The 24,521-nt window shown below is 39.5% G+C and overlaps 1 protein-coding gene across 12 annotated transcripts in view; it reads right to left on the minus strand.

Annotated features, from left to right (window-relative positions):
* Nucleotides 1–24,521, minus strand: part of ABI2 (abl interactor 2) — a 67,674-nt gene that overhangs the window by 18,745 nt on the left and 24,408 nt on the right. For 6 of the 12 annotated variants that reach the window (XM_063116147.1, XM_063116139.1, XM_063116142.1 and 3 more), the window contains exons 2-5: nucleotides 17,643–17,810; nucleotides 14,060–14,236; nucleotides 11,247–11,264; nucleotides 746–843 (exon numbers count right to left, since the gene is read on the minus strand). In XM_063116147.1, the coding sequence (XP_062972217.1) occupies nucleotides 746–843; nucleotides 11,247–11,264; nucleotides 14,060–14,236; nucleotides 17,643–17,810 (461 nt within the window). Of the gene's footprint in view, nucleotides 1–745; nucleotides 844–11,246; nucleotides 11,265–14,059; nucleotides 14,237–17,642; nucleotides 17,811–18,561; nucleotides 18,643–24,521 lie in introns of those variants that run through there. The other 6 variants (XM_063116148.1, XM_063116140.1, XM_063116144.1 and 3 more) reach the window with 2 other exon arrangements.

The following is a 24,521-nucleotide window of genomic DNA, read 5'->3' on the forward strand; positions in this document are numbered from 1 at the left end:
CAGACAATGAAATACACCAAAGATCTTTGGGCAAGGCAGCGTAGAACTCCTGCTCACTGTTCAGTTTGATAAGGCATAGGACAGGACCTAGTCCACACCCTGGGTACAGCACTTATGGAGAATTTCCTTAGGCTCCAGTTCTCCTACTTCCCCTGCTGGTGTGCAGGCCTCCCCTATCCCGAGTTCTCCGTCTCACCTGAAAATGAGCTCAGAGCACAAGTAACTTGCCTTGAGCAGAGAGGACAGCCTGGATGAGGATGTGGGAGGCATGCACAGAGCTCTCGTTTCCCTTGAAGGTCTGTTGTGCTGCCTCCATAGATTAGGCAGGGGGAAGGGAAGGGAGAATCCAATGAGCCTACCAGAATCCCCCACATACTGGCACTCTGCCTTCGGTGGACCTAACTGGGCCCATGGAATTTTTGTATTCATGTAGTACAGGATATTTAGGCTGATTACTTATTCCAGGCCTACAGCAAAAGATCGTGTAGAGCTACTTGTACTATATACAAAAGTGCAAAAAGGCTCCTGCAGGAAGAAAATATTTAACCAATAGTTCCAATGGCGATACTATGAATATCTCATCTGCCTATGAAGTAGACACAGAAGACATCTCCAGACCCCACAATGCAACTTTAAGCACCTATGAACCATGAGGCAATAGTAAAACTGATAGAAGTTGTTTTTTTTAATCTTCTCCTTGTAACTCTTCCCATCCACCTTTTGACACATATAAAGGTGTACTTACCCAATGGTTCCTTTCCCTGACATTGGTGGACTGGGTGGTTTCTGGGTGGGTGGTGTGGTACGAGGCAGACCACCCATTTTCATATTCTGGGTACTAACCTGCATGAGAAGTAATGGGAAGAAAAACAACCCTCACTGAAACTCCTCAGGAAAATAAAGATAAACAAGATTCCTTTGAGAACTGATCTGCAACATTAGAGAGACAGGAAAATGTTTAAACAATTATTTCTTAAAAAACCAAAGTGTTCATGCATATATAAGCTATGAGCTGTTCTCAAAGGGCTTGTGGTTGTATGCTGTGTTTAAGTGTTACTCTGACTGTATTTGCCTTTGGCCATCACGTTTACCTTTAGATCACTATTAATGTGCATAGCATACCAAACTAAAGATTTGGACATCACAATGACGTTCTGCCATTACTGTGAATGAGCAAGCAAGCTGGTGCGTTCTTCTCATTTGCCTCTGCTAGGGTCCTCCTGCCAGTGGGAACCACTAAATAAGACAGGTACATTCCACCTGTGGCTTGTTTGACATCTAAACTGGGATCTCTGGCTTATTGTTCTCCCAACAAGCCAAAGTCATAAAGCAGCAGTTCCTAATTCAGGCATTACACTAAACAAACCACAGACAGATGCAAACAAACAGAAGTGATTGAGCAAAATGCTCCAGCACGCTTACTTATTTGATTAGTTAGTTCATTTATAGAAGCTCGTTCTAAAGGATTCTGGCTTGTCGTGACATCCGAGCACAGCCAATGAAAGTTTTGCTTACTAGGCTCAACTTAGAATCACTTCATATATTATATTTCTACTCTGAATGGGTTTACTTCCAATGGGTTTATTCCAGGTAAGTGGGTGTAGGATTTCAGCCTAGAAGTACACATGAAACAATTTATTAGGAAACCTGAAATCTAATGTGTACAGAAGGTTTTCAACTCCATTTATTATATAGACACATGTACCCAAGGGCTGGGTTTGGCTGTAGTTTTCCACCACTGATACTAATGGTGGCAAATGCAAACTTGCCAAAGCATAATGCATGAAGTGTCCCTCAGTTATAATAAATACTTTAGGAAAGCACTTATTCATTTTTTTACTTAAACTTTGCATAGGACAGGGAATACTTTCTTTATATGAAGCCCTTACAATAATTATAAAAGCACAGGAACAAGTCATAAGAAACTGGTATTCCTTCAATACAGTTAATCTTATATTCCCCACTTCTTAGGTGGGATGCAAAGGCCTGGCCGTGTCTCAATGAATATCTCATTCTGCAGAAAAAGAGGGTCTGTTCCAAAACAACAGAAGCCAGTGTTACAGTGGGGTCCATCCGTGCCACTGCACCAATAGTTCCCCTTGTCTTTGCCATGCAAGGTTGTTTATATGTTGCTCGGGTATAGTTTCCCCTTGCCTCTTTCCCTCTACATGGCTTACGGAAGCCAAAATAACTGGCATGAATCTACATAAGCTATTTCTTATAGAACAGCATTGGACAAGTTGTTTCCTGGTGGGGCAGGGTGGAGGAGAAGGGATACAACGTTGGTCCATCTATCCCAATATTGTTGACACCGATTTGCAGCGGCTGCCCAGGGTTTTAGGCAGGACTCCTTCCTAGCCCTACCTGGAGATGCTCGGAGTCGAACCTGAGACCTTCTGCATGCAAAGCAGCTTCTCTACCACTGAGCTGCGGTCACTGGTAGTTGCAGTAACACAAAACACGGTTTGCATTGCTAGTAAAAAAACTCATAATACTGAGTTGTATTACTAACACAGTACAGCCAAGGGGTCAAAAGTTGATGCAAGTAGCTGCTAATGGGGCCCGTTCAGCCTGTCAGCCTTGATCCTGACACTCCAGTATCACCAAAACTGTATGAAAAGCTTTTATAAATCAGCTGCATATTTATGTATTTGCAATATATGTATGTATCCTAGTATTTATTGTCACAAAAGAATGGGAACATCACCAGCTCTTACTTCTGCCATAGATCAACCCAATTTTTAGGAGATGGTGGTCATTCTATTGATCAGTTTCATGAGATGCTGATGACAGATTACACTTGAGGCGCTGTAAATATGAGGTATGAATAATTGAATGTCTCCTGCTCATCAGCATCAGTGTGGATTGAACTAAGAAATAAACTTGGTGGCTTATTTTCACATAAATCACAAATGTGAGACATCTGTGATGACTTGCATTTACATATGGACAGAGCTTGCTACGTGGATAAAATAAACTATCAGAGATGAAGTCAATCTGGGTTCAACTCCTATAGGAAAGCTACTCAACCTTACTTCTGCACTGTCAAAAACAGAAATAGTGGGGACTCACAACACCCATGAGTTTTATGGGATACTCTGGACTCTAAATCCAATATATATATATATATATATATATATATATATATATATGAAGGAATACTTTACAAGTATGTGCTGGGATCATGAGACAAAGTCTATGAGGCACAACATATTGCAAAACATACCTCCATCATGACAGATGTTTGTGTCCAGGAAATCTAAGCCATTTTACAACAGGCTCAAGTTCAAAGTCTGATTACAAAATTAGCCATATTTTCAGCGGCACCATGCAGCACGGATGACTCATAGCTTCAGAACGGTGGTATAACCGCAAACAGAGGACATGCCTTTGTTCTTTTCTTCCAAGTACGTTTTGGAGAAAACTCCTCCATTGTACTTCCTACATACAATATGAAGACATTCACTACCAGACACACAGAAATATTTAGCGTGGACTGGTACAGAAACTAATGTATTCCATGATTTTTCTACAGCCTGTCTTTCAGCCAAGGACTGGGTTTGGATGCCACATTAAGCCATGATTGTTTATTTTTCTGAATTAACCATGTTGGCTTATCAGGTCATCTGCACATTGTTTTTCCCAACCGCGGTGGTTTATTTAGCCAAAATAAGCCACCCTGGTAGTGAGGTTTATTTAACCCATCATGGCTTATCGTGTCGTCTGGTGCTCCCAGAGTGGTTTAAATACGTCGCCTACAGGGTTGCCTGGCAAGAGTGATCAGAACTGCAGCCGCCACTCTGTTGCTTTCAGGCAATCTCTGTTTCTGAGATTTGCCCAGCAACAGATTGTGCTCTCTGCCCTCCCCACTTTCTCAGCAGTGAACTCTGCAAACTTCCAAAGTATCAAACCCCCATGATTCCCATGGAGAGGCATAGCTGCACAAGGTTTTAGTTCTGTCTCTGCGTAAAGGGAACCTATGTGTGAAATGTTGTCCAGTTCTGCAAACTTTCAAAGGCTTAGAGCTGCCACCCCCTTGGGATGTGGAGGTATAGCAGTGCAGGGTTTTCATCATGCATTGGGTGCATCTCAACAAGGGGCACCTCTGCATGAAATCTGACTCCAATCTTGCAAACTTTCAAGGGTTTAGTGTTATCACCCCCTTTGGGGCACAAAGTGCCTTAGTAGATTCAAAGCAGTATTAAGGAAACCCAGTTTTAAGCAAGCTGAATAAGTCATCTTGACCAGGTTCACACAACATGCTAATCCGCCATGAGTTATTATGGAGCACATTTTCCGCAGGTTGGGTTAACATGTTGCCAGAACACAGTGCATTTTCTGCAGGGTGGATTATTGGCAGAAATAAGCTTCCTTTCTGTGTTGTTTGTTTGCTACTGGTGAGAGGCTGTGGGACAGGAATAAGAAGTGGGGGAAAGGAAGGGAGCAAATGGTTTGTTTTCACTCACTTTTCACGTTGAGGTGAGATAGGTGGCAATAAGGCAGAGACAGAGGACACCAGGCCACATCCCCTAGCGCACAGCCAACCAATTGGAGGGAGGAACATGATCTAACTTCAGTGCGAGGGTCAGCAGGATACGGTATCCAGCACAAAGAAAGGTGGATACCACCCTGGCTGAGTGGTAAAAGGGGCGAGGAGGGGGGGGAATAAACCATGCTGCGTAGCTTAATTGTCCGATCACATGGGGGATCACAGTAGCTTATTTTGAAAATAAGCTACTGCGAATAGTTTATAAATCACTATGGCTTAAAGTGATGTGCAAACCCACCCAAGGTGTAACTACTCTTCCTGACTGTTAGAGCAGTGCGACAATGGAATCAGTTACCTAGGGAGGTTGTGGGCTCTCCCACACTAGAGGCATTCAAGAGGCAGCTGGACAACCATCTGTCAGGGATGCTTTAGGGTGGATTCCTGCATTGAGCAGGGGGTTGGACTCGATGGCCTTGTAGGCCCCTTCCAACTCTGCTATTCTATGATTCTATGATTCTAAAGAATTTAGTGATCAAGCTAGTAATGCTTTTAAATACTGTAATGCCAAAATACTTATCAAGTTGGAAAATAACCTATGCAAAAGCCAAATCATATTTATAATTATTGTTATCTGTATAAGGAAATGGATTTAAGATGAATAGCTGGATTATAATTTTAATTCCCAAGCCGATCTCAAAGGAAAAGTTAAAAGAGCGCAGCTTTTTTTGATTACTAACTGAAAGGCAAGCAATCTGTAGCACGGCATTTTGCTGTAACAAATTTCCAGTCACAAATGCTCAGCTTGATATGGCAAATGAAGGGTACAAATGCCATTTATGCAGGCGTATTTGGAAAAAGATTAAGTCCTTTAAGGCTGCAATCCTATACCCAATTACCTGCGAGTAAGCCTCAGTGAACTCAATGAGGCTTACTTCTGAGTCTGTAAGCAAACTTTCAGCATTATGAAACCTTGAATTGCTTTAAGTGAGAAACTAGATAGGCCTAAGCGACGTCGTTTTCGGGAGGAGGAACGAACAATGAAAAGGGGGACATTTTATTCTAGATACAGAACACTGACACATCTCTCTGCTGTATCTTTTGCCTGGCTTATCAACCATTCAGTTAGCCTGCCTGCACAAATATAAAGAATCCTGTCTATGTCTTAGCTCTAAATTCCCAAGTTGAGATTTTCAAGAACACGCTTAAAGTACTAGTGCTAACTGACAAGAGAGCCTTTAAACTAGCAGTAATATATATCCAAATGCTTATCACTAAAGATGCCAAATGATACACTGTTTTACAACGAACACTACCTCCTTAAGGTATAAGCTAAAATAAGTTTGAAAAATAAACGCTTTGTGTGACTGAATCAATTCAGCCCTCATGACAACACTAAAAGTGTTACTTTAAAAGTTAACTCAGTGAGTTTAAATTAAAGTGCCCCAAACAACAGAATGCACAAGACTCTGGGGGCAGGGGGCTGTTTAGAACACTTGCTCGTGTAAGAAGGACATGTGGGTCACTTGGTGGCTATTATATTTTATTAGCATCCCCAAAAGCTTTTCATATCACATACAAAGAATGCTGGGGGTGGGGGGGATTAATCTTAAAAATCGTATGAGAACTGCTTCACACAAGCATATGAATTGTGTATGCCAGTATATTTGAAACACATACTTTCACTATTCTACCTCATGTGCATGCAGCAGAGAGCCATATTTGGCCAAAGACCCTCAAGCATGTGCTCACACAGATTAAAAGGTCATGTAGCCACTGAACATGTAATACCACAACATGTTCAGTGTCCCTAAGTCCGTATGTTAGGTATTACAAAATGTAAACAATGGCACAGATTCTCATTTCAGCATGAAAGTGTTAAAAGAAAAACGCCCCAAGATAGCACTATTCAATTTCAACTCCATGGCCACAATCCAGAGAACCATGCAGCCACTTCTATTTCCCCAGTGAACCTTAAGACTTGGGCTTCCCTGAAGAAGTTACCCCACAACACACAGCAAACTGCTTTCAATACTCGGAGAAGTTGTAATTTCTAATATAGTATGGAATTTCAGGAAAGGACCAAAAGTTCCTAAACGGTTAGTACGGCTGAAGTTTTCAGGATTATGGCCCATGTACTTGACATTGAAAGGAGGGAAGCAACTATGATTTTACATACCTGTTTTAGAAATCAGAAATGACTTACGTTTTTGCCATTTTCATTTTACAATTTTGATTTAACAGGTTCCATATTGGCAAAAAGTTAGGGGTAAAAGAAAAAAAATGCTTCTACAAATCAAAATATATTTTTTAAAAAGGCTGACCTCTGTAACAGCTTTACCTCTCTCAAGTAGAATGCTAAAAGATTAACAGTTTGCAAACAACATACATCCCATTTTTCCTACCCACAAAGCAACAGCCTCTTGTACTCAGCACTACTGCTTAATTCAGAAAATTAAGACCCCCTAAAATGAGTAATAAGCATTGAAAGGCAAAACAAGTATCACAATTGTTTAAATTAATGAACAAAGTATCCCGGACAACATAATTCCCAGAATTCTAAAAGTGGGGCAAGGGAGCAGCAGATCATTTCTTTTTAATTTATCCTCATATTGTAATTTATCCTCATACTGTACTGTGAAACTTCAGCACACACAGAGAACAGACTTTCTTTAACTGAGTAAGTATTAATTATGTATGCTTTATACCTGCCTCAATTAAATTCAAAACATTGTCTCTTTTCCTCCCAAATGCTTTAAAACAGAGCTGTAGAATAATCTAATATTGCTTCCATGTTGTTCAGAATTGTACATTGCTGACACAATGCAAGTAGCAATTCATCACCAAAATTACATGTGGTGGGAGACAAGTCTATAGTATCTGAGATTCCTTGACCAATAGGTCTCAAATTGTATACAGCTCTGACTGTAGGTTTTCAAGTTGGCTTTTTATATTGCTGGAACTGGGGAAAATGTGGGGACAAGGGGTCCCTATACCACAGTTCCTTTTGCCACCAGAGTCTGGAATGCAGGGAAGGAAAAAGATGTCCCCTTCTCTACAACTTCTTTCTGATGGTAGCAGTTCTTCCTTCGTGCAAATCAATGCAGTAGACATGCCGTCCCAAATGTAAGATAGGGGAAATGGTCTGCAAAACTGCTGGATCTTCACCCCAAATCCTGGAACAAGACGGCCTGGGGAAGGGAACTAGGTGCCCACACAGAGGATTGGCTCAATTGCAAAAACATCTGTACAAGACAATACTTGCATGTGAAAAGTGGTCAGTGACTGCATTTGAGAAATTATAGCCTAAGCCAGAGATGGGAAACGAATTACTATGGGTCACAAGCATTTCTGCCTGTTCTGCTCCTTTAATCCCTGAGCATGTGGGGAGGGGAGGCTACTCTCTATCCAGGCTTTAAAATGGATGGGTCTGAATGGATGGTGAAGAGGAGAGAGAGGGAGACAGACAGACAGACAATGAGAAAAAAACGAATGAATGCACAAACCATCACTCCATCTAGAGAGAGCAGGAAGGCTATGTGCACCCAACCTGTCTGCAGTCCCCAAAAGGTTCCTCTAAGGGAATGGAGACTTCGGGGCGGGGGAGAGTTTCCACTCCTACCTTAGGCAATGTGGCCCCATCTATTGAGAACACTTTGATTTTTGAGATTACTTTGATACTGAAAATTGGTAACTCAGAAGCTGTACGCCTCTGCTGAAAAAACTACAGCTTAGTGGAAGGCAATAGTAAACAGCGGCTTTCCATTCGGTACTCTCTGTTATCAAAATGCATACTGTAGTTAAGGCATGAGCAAACCAACAGACCCACAATGTTCAGCTTAAAGAGTCTTGAAAAACTAAGGCAAGGGTGGCATACCTGAGTTGCAGATATCTGTATTATTCTTCACGTTTGTATCCCAACCATCCTCAAAGGGGCTCTGTACAGTATACATCTCTCATTTTAGTTCAACTTAAAACAACCCCATGAAGCAGATTAAGTTGAATGTGTGTGACTGACTCAATATCATTCAGTTAGCTTTGTGGCTAAGTAGAGATTTGAACTCAGGACTCTGGAATCCAAGTTCAAAACTCTCTCTACTACACCATACTGGCTCTAGCTACGTTCAGTTAATTTTGTCTTAGAGGCTACTAGAATAACCTTCCTGAGTGATGCAAGGCTACGTATTAAGCAGCAATCTAGGGACCAAGGATAACTAAGGGATTTGTTTTTAAAATGATGAGTGTTATTTTTTTAAATGCCTCCCAGCACAAACACATGCCTATAACTTACAAAAGAAAACAGGATAGGATATGGGCTGGTTAATTAATAAGCAAAGCTGTTAAGGGCATGTGTTCAAACCTTGAATTCTCTACTGAACTCTGAATAAAATAAAGAGGAGACTGATTCTAAGAATGCTATGAAAAAATATTATAAACACCAGGGATAAAAGAGGCAATCCAAAGGATAAGAAATGCCACGTGCTCGCTACTTCACGTCAGACGTGACTGAGCTGTAGATCACGCCCTATAAGTAAGGCTGAAAGACATGCATACGCACACAGACACACCTTTACTGTTTTCCAGCATCATCTGTAGGGTCCAATCTACAGCCTAATGAGTGTAGGTACTCTGGTGTGTGGGGGGGTGTACACACCCATTTTGTGTGTGTGCATGTATTTGCTGTCTGATGCTAACACATTTGTGACAGAGTTGCAAGATTCGCAGTGGCTGCCAAAAAGTTGAGAAGATGAACTGTAATGATGAAATTTAACGTGAAGTTTTAATGTACCAGTAGTATTAACTTTTATACATTTATGGACCTTTTAATGTAAATTCTTAAGTCTCTTATTTTAATTCTTTGTATTAAAACTAATTGTTTACACATTCGTGGGCACCTTCTAATGAAAACCTTTTTAGCATCTTTTTGTATTTTACTTTTTTGTACTGTAGAGTTTTTGCGTGCTTACCTGTATTGCTGGTGTATGCATTTGTAAAGTTGATATGACCATGATGGTTGAAACAACAAGTAAACAGTACTACATATACACTTATGCTTATGTGCGGGTGTGCTCATTGTGTATAGGAGCTATCAAGTAGTGGTGATTTTTTATGAAAGGCTAATCTTTCCCTATCCTCAAAGAACCTCTCATCTGGGAAAGCTATAGCACCATTCAAATTTACAGACCTGATTAAGAAATGATAGGTGCATCTAATCCATACGTGAGTGGAAGGTAACTCATACAATCTTCCTCTTACCTTCCTTCCTGCCTGAACACCGAACATCTCCGCCCCCTTGCAAGCCCCTAAAAAAGCCTCTCTAGAAGGTTGGGGGACCCTCCTAAACAGTAGGGTTACAGTGGTGGTGAGGGAATCACCCCAGAACAGATGAAGATGAGCTGCACCCTGCTCTGCCTGCTTTCAGATGATTCTCCTCTCCCACCTCAGTGACGTATGACAGAGTGTCCACTATTCAGGAGGAGGCACTGACCTTCTAGAGAGGTTGGGGGGATATTAAGGGCTGCAAGGGGAGGAGAAAGAAGAGAAATAATGATTGCATGAGCTGCCTTCCACTTGCCTGACCAATGGATATGTTCCCCTAATTTGATTTCCTGAGCCCAAGTTTGAAGAACAGCTGTTTCTCATAAGTGTGAAAAGACAAGCCCCACATTTCCAAACTTCACGTTGCTTTATGTTAAATCACATTTTAATTAATAGTATAATTAAACAAAGTTAATAAATTAATTGATCGCTACATTTCTAATTATTTTCAACCAGATTTCAAAATCATCTACTTTTTCCAATGGGGGTCATGCAATTAGCTCTATGCACTCAGGGGATTTGTGATGTGCTTCCCAGCCACTCGCTCACATTATGTTGCACAAGAAAGTGTTGCTGAGAAGTCAGGGGGTAGAACGGCGGGTGGAGGGGAGTTATGCTTCACTGGAGGCTGCAGGCTTTGAGCACGCTTAAAGTAGTTCTGCATTGTTACTGTCTTTGGATAGAAATCTAAAAGAGTTACGCAGATCTAAATTGATACCGTTAAGTTTTAAAGTCAAATGGAATTTAGGCACACCCATCTTTTTCAATACCGTTTGACACTTTGACATGAATGACAGCATGACAACACTGAGACCACCACAAGTCAATGTTAAGCCTACTTCACAGAGTCAAGACTACAGATTGTGGGAGGATCTGTGTAAACAGGTGTACTTTCATAGACGTGTTTACAAAAACCTTAAATTCATAATTGCCAACATTTGAACAGTACAGCTATCTGTGCCTGCAAAACCAGTCTAACATACGGACTGTACAGATTTGTTAGCAGTCCAAGGATTTGGTTGGAGGCTGCTAATCGATACTACCACTTTTTCAAAAAAAAAAAAAAGAGAGAGAAAACATGCCCCAAATTACTTTTGATTTTGCAAGACAGAATAAGCTTGCAAATTCAAGCACTGTTCATAAAGGTAGTTAAATCACATCATACATAAGATAAAAAAATATTACATAGGGGGAGATCAGAGAACATGTTACAAATATGTATCTTATTTTTCTCATGCGAACTACTGGCTTTCAAGGCCTTGTAAATTATCCAGTTCCTTAAAAGTCAACATTTCACTCAGCTAAAAAAAAAGAAATTAAGAACCAAGAAATGTGAGCAAAATTGTAAACTTCATGCCTGCCCCCTCACAAGAAATTAACATTCTCCCCATATGTAACAGTCTGAAGAGTAAGAATGAAATCCAGCCCTGTTGTTTCTTACCTTAAATCTAAGCAACCACTTAATGCATAAATGAAGCAAATAAAAGAGGTAAGGAAGAAAAGCATTGAAAGGTTAGTTGAAACTTCAGGATATGAAGAGAGAAGGAAAAAAAGAAAGAAGTTAAGCATTTAGCATCAACAAAATAATGTCTCAGTAGATCATAGAAAGAGTGATTAAAGCAGAATGTGTCGTGAACAAAGGGTTTTCAAGATGGACTTTTTCATAAAGTCATTAAGATACTATTAATGATATCTTAATATACTGTTCTTAAGATACTATTCATTCCAATGTTTCAAGCACTAATCATGAGACACAGTGCAGAGGGCCACCATTATGCCTCCCAAGAACCAGCTTCTGGCTACCAAGTCCTTGTTTCTAAATGGACTAACTTTACAAATGTATTTGGAGTAGATTCCAACAGATCTGGCTGCACAGAAAACTTTTTACCAAATTGGTAAATGGCTATTCTTAATTCCAGGCAATTTATTTTGCATGTGCAACATATTTCAAAACTCTCGTGCAATACTTAAAGACATTGAACATGATCTCAAAGTTAACCCAACAAAAATTTGTTATCTCACAAATCTACTGCTTAACCTGTTATCATTAAATCATGTTTTCATGGAACTGAATATACTATACTTCGCTTGATCAACTATACACAATTATACACTTTTTAATTTCTTAAATTAAAACACAGCTTTTAAAATTTTGCAACCAACCTGGCTTCATGAACAAACAAGTCATGGGGCTAGCTTGCAAGCTATAAATATAAAGTAGGTATAGTTGACAAACAGAGTTTTCTTAAGAGAAGCTACATACCCATTGTTTATGTGGGTTCTGGTTTCATTTTGCAATATTAAAAATGTATGGCATTTATTTCAAAATAAAGCTACAGAAATAGGTCTTTAAAATAAGGTTATAAATGAAGTGATTCCCATATATCGTTTTTTAGAAATAATTTATTCATTTATTTCTACCCTGCTCTATTAAAAGGTACTTAGAACAGCTAATTAAGAGTGAAATTGAACTAAATATCATGCACACAGAGAGTTAAATCTTATTTGAGCATGTAGATTGATCCACTACTAACTACCTTTTTTTTTTTGGAAAAGATGGTGCCCAGAATAGACACCACTGGCAAAAGAGATTCCCGTCTCTCCCTTGCAGCCCCCGCATGCACCCCCTTCCCCAAATCTGCTCTAAAGGGTTGGAGGACACCCCCCTAGAGCAGCTTTGGCAGGCACGTGGGGGGGGCCAAGGCAGAGGGACGTAGGGGGATGTTCACTCATGGGATGTTGGCCGTAGTCCATAACAATTACCAAACACGGTATAACATTGTCACTATTGACTATATATTTTTCTTTGTTCTTACAAAGTATGATATTCAAACATTCCCTTTCACATAGGGTATATATGCTTGCTATTATGGACTATTTGTATCCTTAATAGTTACACTCCAGAAAACAGAACAGAGAATGCAACTGCATAAATCAAAGAGACAATGTCGCTGCTATGCTCCAATGATAAACATGAACATAATATAACAAAGTAGACTAACTTTGGCTTAGCTTCTTCTCTATAAAACCTGGAAAACCAATATTTGTACTGCACTGCCTGTTTTAGCTTCACAACAGGACTCTCCCTTATATACAAGCCTTTTAACAGGCAGTACATTGGGTTTCTAGTTCACTAATATTTAAGGCTACTTCAACTCAAAAATATTGAGTTAAATATTAAAATATTTGAGTTAAATATTTAACTCAAAAATATTGTGTGCTTTAAGTATAGTTAGTTCAGTGTACTAGTTAATGTAGCAAATGCTTCCAGTGACAAATGGTGGAATAAAATGGAATTATATGAAGGGTTTGGGTATACTTACTTTTAATATGGCTTCACTGAACACAATTTTATATTTGGTTTTTTTTATTGTTAAGTAGCATATAATTTGTGGTTTAAGGAGAGCCACATGAGTAACTAACTCAAATAATTCCCAAGGAAATAAATATACTGTCATGTTATTCTGCCATTACCTCGCTGCAATGTTGCTGACAGGAGGAGTTGCAGGCCTTGTAAACCATTCCTATTCACATTAGCCTTTTTTATTCCAGTGGAATTTTCACAATTTGTTAGTCTTATAACTACTTCACATATTTTAAGAGTGCAATTTGGAAAAGACATGCAAGATTGTGAACAAAATTTGCACATGCTATTAAAAGTGTACCTACACAAAACATGCAGACAAATTGCACAAGAAACTACTTTTGCAATTTAGCATTTTGTTAGATTGTACTAGGATGCACCCTGAATCCTAAGCAGTTTTCTACTCGTCCTAATGTTCTGCTTTAAAATCTCCTAACTGACAAAAAAAGGCTAGCCTCTTCATTCTGCCTATCATGCAAGTCTGGAAATCATAAGTTTAGTTTGGGAGAAGGTTAATGCCATGCAAGTAGTGGCATTATATCTGTTCACTTACAAGGTTTAAGACAAGCAAACAGAAGGGGAGAGCACGTAAGTCACAGACGTGTACTGTTTGACAACCCAATCAAAAGGAAGGGATTGGCACCAAATGCTTTCCAAGATGAAAGCCTTCTACCAATTTCTCACAATGCAGATATCACAAAAAGCTAGAAAAGCAGGGCTTATTACTTTTTTTCAGAGAGAGATAAAGAAATAATATGGGATCAGTAAGGATCAGTAGGATAGGAAAATCCATGCAGTTATTTGAAGGAAGGAGATTCACACACAAATGTCTGCATTCTGAGAATATACAGGCAGATTGTCAAATTTGAGCTATTCTATATTCCACTTACCTTTACCCCATGCCCAGTATCATCTAGAATTGTATAATCAATAGGTTTTCTAATATAGCGAACTGGTCGCTCCAGGTTGGCTGGTGCAATGATTTTGTGAGTTCTTGAAGTGTTTTTGTTTGTAGTCAAGATGCCAATTTCTCTTCTAGCCACTTTTTCTTTGTGTATGTCAACTGTCTGCAAGCATAAGGAATTTACAAACAGTAATTAGCCAAATGTGCTTTTCCAGTCATTGAAAAGCATCTATGCAAGCTAGTCAGTATCACTGTTACTTCCATTACTTAAGGGTTACATATAGCCTCTTTGTTCCAACGTAATTTATTCTCCTTTAATATTTTACATTACACATTATTACCACATTTAACTAAATGACACAGGGAATATCCAACATGTCTGAATACAATGGAAATGTTGCCCATAAAAGCACAAGACTAATGTCATATAATTAAGCAACCAAAGCAAGAAAACATAAAGCAAGACCTAAACATTAGCCCCTAGTGCCTATGACAACTGAAGATGGTGACACACATTTTCATATCCATTATGATATACATTTTAGATGTTTCCCCCCCAAAATTTGGGCATTAATATTCTTGTCAGAAAAAGTAAATTGAGAAAATGTCCTGGAAGAGGTACCACAAACACTACCTAGCATCCTCGTTGAAGCTCTCAAAGGCAGAAGACCACCCGTCATGGGTGCTGGCATCCCACCAAGGATGCCAGCACCCGCTTGCACGTTTATGCTGATTTATATTGTATAAATATTTACAATTGCTGTTTCCATCAAAGGTTATTCCAAAAATTTCTTATTACATGCGACTGTGCCCAGCAAGCATACCACCACCTCTGTGTTATGCAACATGCTTTTGGAAGAAGTGGAGACAAGGTGGCCTCACCTGGTCACACTGCTCTGATCTTACTGTGCAACGTGGCATCATGATTATTTAGACCCATTCCGGTCTGGTTACGGGACTGAATCAGCCTTGGTCGCCCTGACGGATGACCTTTACTGAGAGAGGGACAGGGGGAATGCAACCCTGTTAATCCTGCTCAATCTCTCATCAGCTTTTGATACCATTGACCATGGTATCCTCCTGGATCGACTCTGTGGGATGGGCATCGGAGGCACTGTGTTACAGTGGTTCCGGTCCTACCTACAGGGTCGTTTTCAGAGGGTAGCATTGGGTGACCACTCCTGGGCCCCTTGGCAATTGAGCTATGGAGTGCCACAATGCACCATCTTGTCCCCAATGTTATTTAACATCTATATGAAGCCATTGGGGGATTTGGAGCTAAATGCCATCAATATGCTGATGACACGCAGCTCTATCTCCCTGTGACAACTGAATCAGGTGAGGCTGTGCAGGTCCTGGACCAGTGCCTAGACTCAGTAATGGGCTGGATGAGGGCCAATAAACTGAAACTGAATCCTAGCAAGACGGAAGCCCTGTGGATGAGTGGCTCCCGAGTCCGGGAGATAGGCCCATTGCCTGTTCTGGATGGAACTGCACTCCTTCTGAAAGATCAGGTTCATAGTTTGGGGGTACTCTTAGATCCATCTCTTTCGCTGGAGGCTCTGAGTGCCTTTTACCAGCTTTGGCTGGTTCGCCAACTATGGCCTCTCCTGGACAGGAATAGCTTGGCCATGGTGGTACAGGCATTGGTAACCTCAAGACTGGGTTACTGCAATGCACTCTATGTGGGGCTGCCCTTAAAGCTACTCCGGAAGCTGGAGCTAGTGTAGAATGCTGCCGCTCGGCTGTTGTTTGGAGCTGCCCCTTTCCAGCATGTAACTCCTCTGCTGAGGGAACTGCACTGGCTGCCTATTCGCTACCAGGCCAGGTTTAAGGTTCTTGCACTTGTGTACAAAGCCCTAAACAACGTGGGACAAGGATACCTGAGAGAGCGCCTTCTCCCCTACCAACCTGCCTGGTCACTGAGGTCATCCAAGGGCATGCTCCTGGTGGTTCCACTTAGACCCATGCTCCGATTGGAGTCCACCAGGGGAAGAGCCTTCAGCATAATAGCCCCCCTCCTATGGAATTCCCTGCCTCTGGAGGTCAGGCAGGCGCCAACTTTGTATTCCTTTCAGTGCCTCCTGAAAACATCATTATTCCAGGAAGCCTTTCCTTAATGACTAGTCATGGTTTACTGTACATTTTGCTTCTTTTAAAATCTATTTTAAAGTGTTTTATTCTGTTTTTATTTTATTTTATCTTGTACACCGCTCTGAAATTTTCAATGGGGAGTGGTATATAAATATTGTAAATAAAATAAAAATAAATGTGAAAAACTGCATGGGGCTAAATCATCAGGTTCTTGCTTGAAAAGCATTTCTTTTTCTTTGGTTGCTTTTTGGTCTCTGCTTCCTGCAGGATCCAATAACTCAATTTACATTAGAACCTCCAATTATACTTGAGACACAGCAGTTGTGTTTACACAACACAAAAACCCAGCGGGGCTGTTCACACAACACTCTAACTCACCAGTGGTTGAGTGTGGGTTCTTGTTGAACTGTGGGTTGTTTGTTGAACTGTGGGTTAGTGTGTTGTCCAAACCCAGGACATTTTCCGCAGGGTGGCTTGTTAACCATGCAGTGTGGCTTATTTATCTAGAACAAGCCACCTTGAGAACCCATGGTTTGTTGTTGGGATGTTCAGAGTAGTTAACAAGCCACCCTGAGGAAAACGTCTTGGATTCAGACAACACACTGACTCACGGTTCAACAAAGTAGTAGTAGTAGTAGTAGTAGTAGTAATAATAATAATAATAATAATAATAATAATAATAATAATAATAATTTATATAGCACTTTTTAACAAAGTGCTGCACATAAGCTAAAATCGGTCAGGGAGTTTACAAAAATGGAATAAATACAATAATTCTAGTAAAAGACCCAACAACAACCCACACTCAACCACTAAGTGTGAGTTAACATATTTTGTGAACCCAGCCGTTGTGAATTTTGTCGGAAACAAGCCATGGTGGGTTATTCTATCATCCAAATATGGACTGGTTCCCACAGGGTGACTTATTTTTGGCCAACAAGCCACTGTGACCGCCCATGTCTTGTTCTTGGGGTAATTTAACCCATGAATTCTTGGCACATTGTTCAAATCCAGCAGAGCCAACACATCATGTGCTGCAGCAAGCAGCATGGCAAGAGTGGAAAAAACCCTGTCACTGTTCCTGAGTGATCTCAACTGTGCTGCAGTGACAGCGCCTCCACTGATGCCCTAACAGCACTTTGGAGAGGCTGTCACTCATTCGCCAACCCCCCAAACCCTTTTTCAGTATTTTTCAGGCCCCGACATTTGCACAAAAAGGGCCAGAATGTGTTGTTGTTGTTGTTGTTGTTGTTATTTCGGCCCCCTTCCAAGAAAATGGCATACATTGAGGGTTATATCCCTTCATCATCACAACCACCCTGTGAGGTAGATTTGGCAGAGAATGACTGGGCCCAAAATCACCCAATGAGCTTCATGTCTGAGAGGATTTTTGAATTCATATCCCCCAGATCATCCAAGTCCAATGCTATCTACTGTATCAAATACAAACTGAATAATAATAAATATTCGCTCACTTGTGAAATGTGGTTGATTGAAGATTCCATACGCCTAAGCTGGGAAGCCTGGATATCCAGCATCTGCAGAACATTGTTGGCCAAGGTGTTGATCAAATAGGCTACACTAGCTAAAGACTGAGTTGTGTATGCTTTGGTTTCTTCTAGGGCCCGATGCTTATCTGTTGACTAAAGAAAAGGAAAATAATCAGAGGTGTGTCGTTTTTATATGAACTACTTCGAGGTAATAAGTAACATGCATCAAAAAGGCAGGAAATCCACCCAGATTTGCCATTTTTACCTCCCTAGTTAAGTGAACATGAAAGCGGTTTAAGTGTCTTACAGAATAACGAATCAGCAATTGCAGTAAAATATTTTCAAGGTACCATGTACCAAGTAGACTGTTTAATAAATGCCTGAAGTGGCATGTCCATCCTCATGCTTGCTGCATCTAATTAAATCTTCCCAAAGTTCCAATCAAGTAAAAAATTCCCAGGATGGTCTGCAAACATTCTCAAAGGCAAATAAACACACACAAAATGCATACATGCAAGTCGGTTTGAAAGTTCTATTTTCTTCTATTCATTTCCCATCTTGTTCCTTCTTACTTAGGATTAATTTCTGATGATTGCCAGAAAAACATTAAAAGTTTCATACTCCCTCAGATTTGATTCTAAGAATCTATGATAGTAACAAATTTAGTCTCATTCATGCCATTGTTACTAAACCAGCCAATCAGCAATCCATTCCAATGTAAACATTGATACATAACATATTAAGAATTATTTTCCAGATTCCAAGATTTCTGCACACGTCAGTTTCCATACCTGGACTAAACCTGTTAAAAAGAAGACACCAGTTTCCGTGCATGATTACGTTAGCATTGAACAACAGCAAACGTGGTCCTTTTTCTTTAACTCGATACAAGAAGGGAGCTTACCTTTTATCTCCAGGTTGCTGGCAGACACTCTTCAGCAGCACTGTTATCTTCTAAACATAAAAGGCACTGCTAGTACCCACCATTAACATAAACTCCTTTTTTAAAAAACAAAAAACTTCAAACAGCTGTCCCTCAAACACTACTATTTCCCTGCAGGTATCATATCAAAACCTTCAATGTTTTTAGTAAAGCAGTTATTTCTCCACATCACACAATGAGGGAGTTCTAACAACTGAATATTACCCTTTCTGCAACGTACTAATGGGAATCTTACATCCTTTTGGTGTGACACCAAAACCAAAAAATTATAACCAACATATCCCAATTCCACTAATACAAACCTACTCTTTAAAAAAGCATCTAAACTAAGTTTGCTTACATAATGTATGTCTACTAAGATTTCTAGTTACATATCCACAAACACAGTGTTCCTGCCTTTCTCACATTCCCACCTCTAACGCGAACACATATTGCAGAAGTAACAAACAACTTAGAAAGTGGAGCAGCCTCCTTTTCACTTTATTCTGAGAGGTGTTATCCATACTTGTGGGTACAACATAGGCTGCTCACTGCGCATATAAATAAGGCTTAGTCGGAATAGCTTAAACAGTAATCGTTCACCTTTAGTAGAAAATTCAATATGGAAAGTACATAATGCATTTGGAGTTCCAGTATGCCAGCATGCTGGTGCACCCTTTTCCAATCTAATGTTTTCTAGATATGTTTGACTACAATTCCCAGGCACAAGATTAGAGAATGTTATGTTGGAGTTTTAGACATGGCTCTGGGAAATTGAAGTACAATCTCCTCACAGCCATGAAGCTCACTGGATGGCTTTGGGTAAAGTCACCATGTAATCAACCCTCACAAGACTGTTACAAGGATACAGTGAGGAGCTTCATATATACTATCCTTAATTTATGGAAGGAAAGGTAGGATAAAAATGTGAAAAATACTAGTTTCATCACGTTTCCATCCTTATTCAGAAAGAAGCAAGAACGTTCTTAGACTCATATATCAGCCAGTATGGAAGGAATCCAATATGTATTTTCCTGGTGCCTACATAATGCTAACCCATGGTTTATTTAACCCATGGGGTTGTTGAATTCTGGGTTGTAATAGTGTGTGAAGCCAGATACATTAAGTGTGGTTTATTAACCACTACCATCCCAGAAAAAGAACACATGGGCATTCTCATAAAACATGCACAAAAACAGAAAGCCAGATAATAATCACTGCTACCACTCTTAAAGTATATGCAGTCATAATATCTTTCTAATTGCCATCTAGGTATTTGGAGATGACTCCATTTTCTCTTATAAAAATCCAAAGTTTGCCAACAGCATAAGCACAGAATATTGAAGAATTCCAGACAGTATAAAAATAGATTTTTAGGAAAACAGTAATGGCATATAATCAGAAGATAGTTCAAAACCTAGCAAACTTTGGATAAAATCCAACGTAAGTCTTACACAGAGTAGACCCATGACTAACTTAAATTCCATTCATTTCAATGGGTTTACACTATGTAGGACTTATGTTGGACTTTACCCTCTGTTCCTAGATGGTTGAGAGAAACTTGGCTCCTAGTTGCATAATTCCAGGCTTCCAGAACATTTAGCATATGCTATTTTGTGTGTGGATGTTTTATTAAACTATGGTCACTAAGTGTATGAAGCCAATATCCCATTTGAAGAAATCTTTACTTCCTTCAAATCACTGAAGCTAGCCAAAAAGGCAAGACTCTCAGGAAGAAACGCAGGAAAGAAAGTGGCAATACACATTTATATTTAAATTTATATCCCACATTTTCACCTTAAAGTGGCTAGCAACAATGAATTTATAATATTTAAGTCTCAATATCTTTTTTGAAAAACTAAGAGCACAACCCTATGCATGTTTAGACAGAAAAAACTCCTACAACTCCCAGCATTCCCCAGCCAGCACTGCTGACTAAACATGTATAGAACTGAGCTCTAATACAATTAAAAGGACAAGCAACACACTCATTCAGCATTCTAATGGGCAATCGACTTAATATTTTTCTTTCATATGGCCTCAAGATCTAGCTCCTGGGAATTAATTTGAGAACTGCATAATACATCCTAATAGAACATAAAAGCCATGCTGAATCAGACAAAAGGCCTATGTAGTCCAGTATTATGCTTCCATACTGGCCAACCAGATGTCTAAGGGAAGCCCACAGGTAGGACATGACAGCAATGACACTCTCTCACTCAGGTTCCCCATCTCTACAATATCTTTATGAGGTGCAGTGATCAGAACTGTATACAATAATTCCAAGTATGGTTGCATCAGCATCATAGATTTGTAAAAGGGCATTATGATACTGGCAGTTTTATTTGGCTCCTTTTTTTAAATATGCCTAATGTGGAATTTGCCTTTTTCACAGCAACCTCAAACTAGATCAACATCTTCATTGAGCTGTCCAGCATAAACCTAAGATCTCTTCCTTGGTTAGGCAATGCCAGATCAGACCCCATCAGCATGCACATGAATTTAGGATCTTTTGCTCCGATGTGCATCACTTTACACTTGCTTACACTGAACTGCATTTGCCATTTTAATGCCCATTGCCCATTAATGCCCAAAGGCCGAATGCCATCTTAACTAAAGAGTCTGTGCATGATCCAAATTAAACACTTTTAAGTCCCTCCGAATTATGTGGGAATTATATATATGCTCTCTCATTAAAACCAATGGGATCCCAAAGTGCTTCATTTAGGCTATACTGTGCCATGTATATTTCGCACGCAAGTCTTCAGATTGCTTCCGAGACACTTTTCCACTAAAATGACAACCGTTTCAGTCTACCAAATAGCACAGAAAATGGAATGCAAGGAGGGCCACACAAGAAGTAAAAAAAAAAAGCTGTATCAACAATAGCAAATAGACAGACCTTAAAATATATATAATCCCACCCAAATAAGAGCATAGTGCACCAGCTGTAAAGAATTAACTATTTCATACACAGCAATAATGAGCAGTGGGGCCAAGCAGCTATAATCTGTTCCACACACAGTTTCACTTTTAACACTTGCATATCAACCAACAGGGTGGATTTGATTTAAATCACTACTCAGAAAGACTCGATTTAATCATGTGACTCCACACACACACACACACACACACACACACACACAAGTGCACTCTTCCTCGCTATATTTTACACAACTCAGAGTTACCAAGACTCATTCTTGCTGGTATAATCTTAATATTTACAACCAAATGAAGGTTTCATTTGGTTGTAATATTTACAACCAAACGAATAGCAACTTTTCAGATTAGTTTTACAGTTATATAAAAAAAATTGATCTGGTTATACTATTAGAAACACATCATAGATAAATAATTATGACATTATTGCGAGGTGAACTATCTCCAGTTTATTTATTTATTTATTTATTACATTTTTATACCGCCCAATAGCCGAAGCTCTCTGGGCGGTTCACAAAAATTAAAACCACAATAAAACATCCAACAGGTTAAAAACACAATTACGAAATACAGTATAAAAAGCGCAACCAGGATAAAACCACACAGCAAAGTTGATATAAGATTAAAATACAGAGTTAAAACAGTAAAATTTAAATTTAAGTTAAAATTAAGTGTTAAAATACTGAGTGAATAAAAAGGTCTTCAGCTGGCGACAAAAGCAGTACAGTGTAGGTTAATAGGTTAATCATTCATATTTGGACAACTTTTCTGCTGCACTTTATTGGAAGGAGAAAAATAATCTTACAGAAACCTCTGGAAGAGCATGACATTGTGAATGGATTAATGGAATTCATTGACCAAAAAATTTAAACAGCCTCATGCTACATAATTAAAAACTAATCCTTATTTCATGATGAATAACCTTTGGACTATCTTTAGATAGATTTTTCTTCAAAAAGCATTTTATTAAAAAAATCCAATTTAAATTAAAAAATCTGATTTAAATAAAAAAAACAATTTAAATTTTTAAAATCTGATGTTTTGGGTTTTTTTTTAAAAAAATAATCATTGATTTTTATCCACCCTGTCAACAAATGAAGTGCTTAGTTTAAAATAAAACTTGGCGCTTTAGCATGAATGCAAAAAAGTGTGTACGCACACATTTTTAAAAAAGTACCAGCAGGGTCAAAGCCATACAGGAACAAACACACACACACACACTTTAGGTTTTATAAAAGGCTATTAAGAAGAAATCATATCCTGCACCCCATCGTTCCTACACCTACCTTCACTGCCTGCTGCTTGCTCCACACTGTCTTATAAAACATTTTATTGTACATCATGGAGGTGCAATTTGTTCCAAAGTCTTTTTGCTAAATCTTTCACATAAGATTTAAAATAACAGAATAGAGCACAAAATGTATTTGTAGAATTTAATTCAAAGGAAAAAGTTTGCTTTATTATTACAATTATACTTTTAACGTTTGTCATTGGTTCATGTTGTAACGTGTAAATTAACACATCAGGACACTTGTTGTAGATATATACAATTTTATTCTGCCTAGCCATCCAGTAGAGCAAACAAGGCAAGAGGATTTTAAAGAAGTAATTGAAAGGGACATTGTAAGCCATGACTGATTTCCAACTTTGTTCTGCTTCAAGTAGTAAAAAAAGAATACATAAGGGAAATGAAGCAGTCAGCCATTCAGAACTGAATTTAAGGAAGAAGCAGCTCAGAAAGATATGATCTTCAAAATTTGCAAAAGGTTACATCTTTCCTCCCCATATCTACCACACCAACCAGTATCAAAAAGATGCAGTCAATAAACCAGGACTCCAACATTTTTAGCAAGTCAACTGCAAGCCAATAGTGCGGTCATCTTTTTAACGCAGGTGTACTAATTTGCTTTTTCAAATAAGAAGTGAACTACATTTTGATACCAGAAGAAATGTTTCAGCATAACACAGCAAGAGCCCATTTTAATAAAAACAGAGGAGTTTAACCATCTGGTCACCTATTCCTAACACACTGACTTCATTAGATGCAACTGAAACAGTATTCTAGCACCATGTTCTAGAGCCAGTGCGGTGTAGCGGCCAAGGTGTTGGACTGGGAGTCGTGAGATCTGGGTTCCAGTCCCCACTCGGCCATGGAAACTCACTGGGTGACTTTGGGCCTGTCACAAACTCTCAGCCCAACCTACCCCACAGGGTTACTGTTGTGAGGATAAAATGGACAGGAGGGGGATTATGTACAATGCCTTGGTTTTCTTGGAGGAAAAAAAGCGAGATATAAATGCAATAATAAATAAATAAATAAATGTTCTTTGCAGAATTTTATGAAACCATGAAGAGCTACTGCCCATTTTCCTTCATGCTTCACTTTAGCCAGAGATAGTTGACAGAGCATGGCAAATAATTCTAATTCCCTCCTTCTACCTGTTTTCATTACTTATAAACACACAAAACGTAAAATGGACCAACACTTTACAGAAATGGGAACAATTCAGTTTCATACAAGTTTATAAATTTAATTTTTATTGATCATTCATACGCTACCAATATGCATGACTCTTTGTTGGATGCACGATAGACAAACTCTTGTCGTCGGAAGTATCACAACCAGCTTTATCATGAAGCAGGAAAAAGCTCCTGCATGAGGCGGTGCAGAGTGGGAAGAGTGGCAAATCATGCTGCTCCACCATAATGCCACTGCACCAGGAGGACCCACCTAGGCAAGGCAGCCCCGGCCTGGCAAGAAGAGAGGGCACCTCTACAGGACAAGGGTTATGCACATCAGCCTTGCCATTCCCCCCCCCCTCGAAGCTGGAGGAGTCAGCGTGTGAGCTTGCACCATTGCTTGCACCATTGCTATCAGGAAGGAGCTTGGTGGCTGACTTCTTCTCTTCAGCCTTGAGGAGTCCGTCCCCCATCACTCAGCTTTGGCAAGCTAGAGGATCCTAGAAGGAGGCAGGTTAACCAGCTAACCAGCCAGCCTTAAA

Source organism: Elgaria multicarinata, chromosome 2, assembly GCF_023053635.1.
Source record: "Elgaria multicarinata webbii isolate HBS135686 ecotype San Diego chromosome 2, rElgMul1.1.pri, whole genome shotgun sequence".
NCBI classification, from domain to species: domain Eukaryota; kingdom Metazoa; phylum Chordata; class Lepidosauria; order Squamata; family Anguidae; genus Elgaria; species Elgaria multicarinata.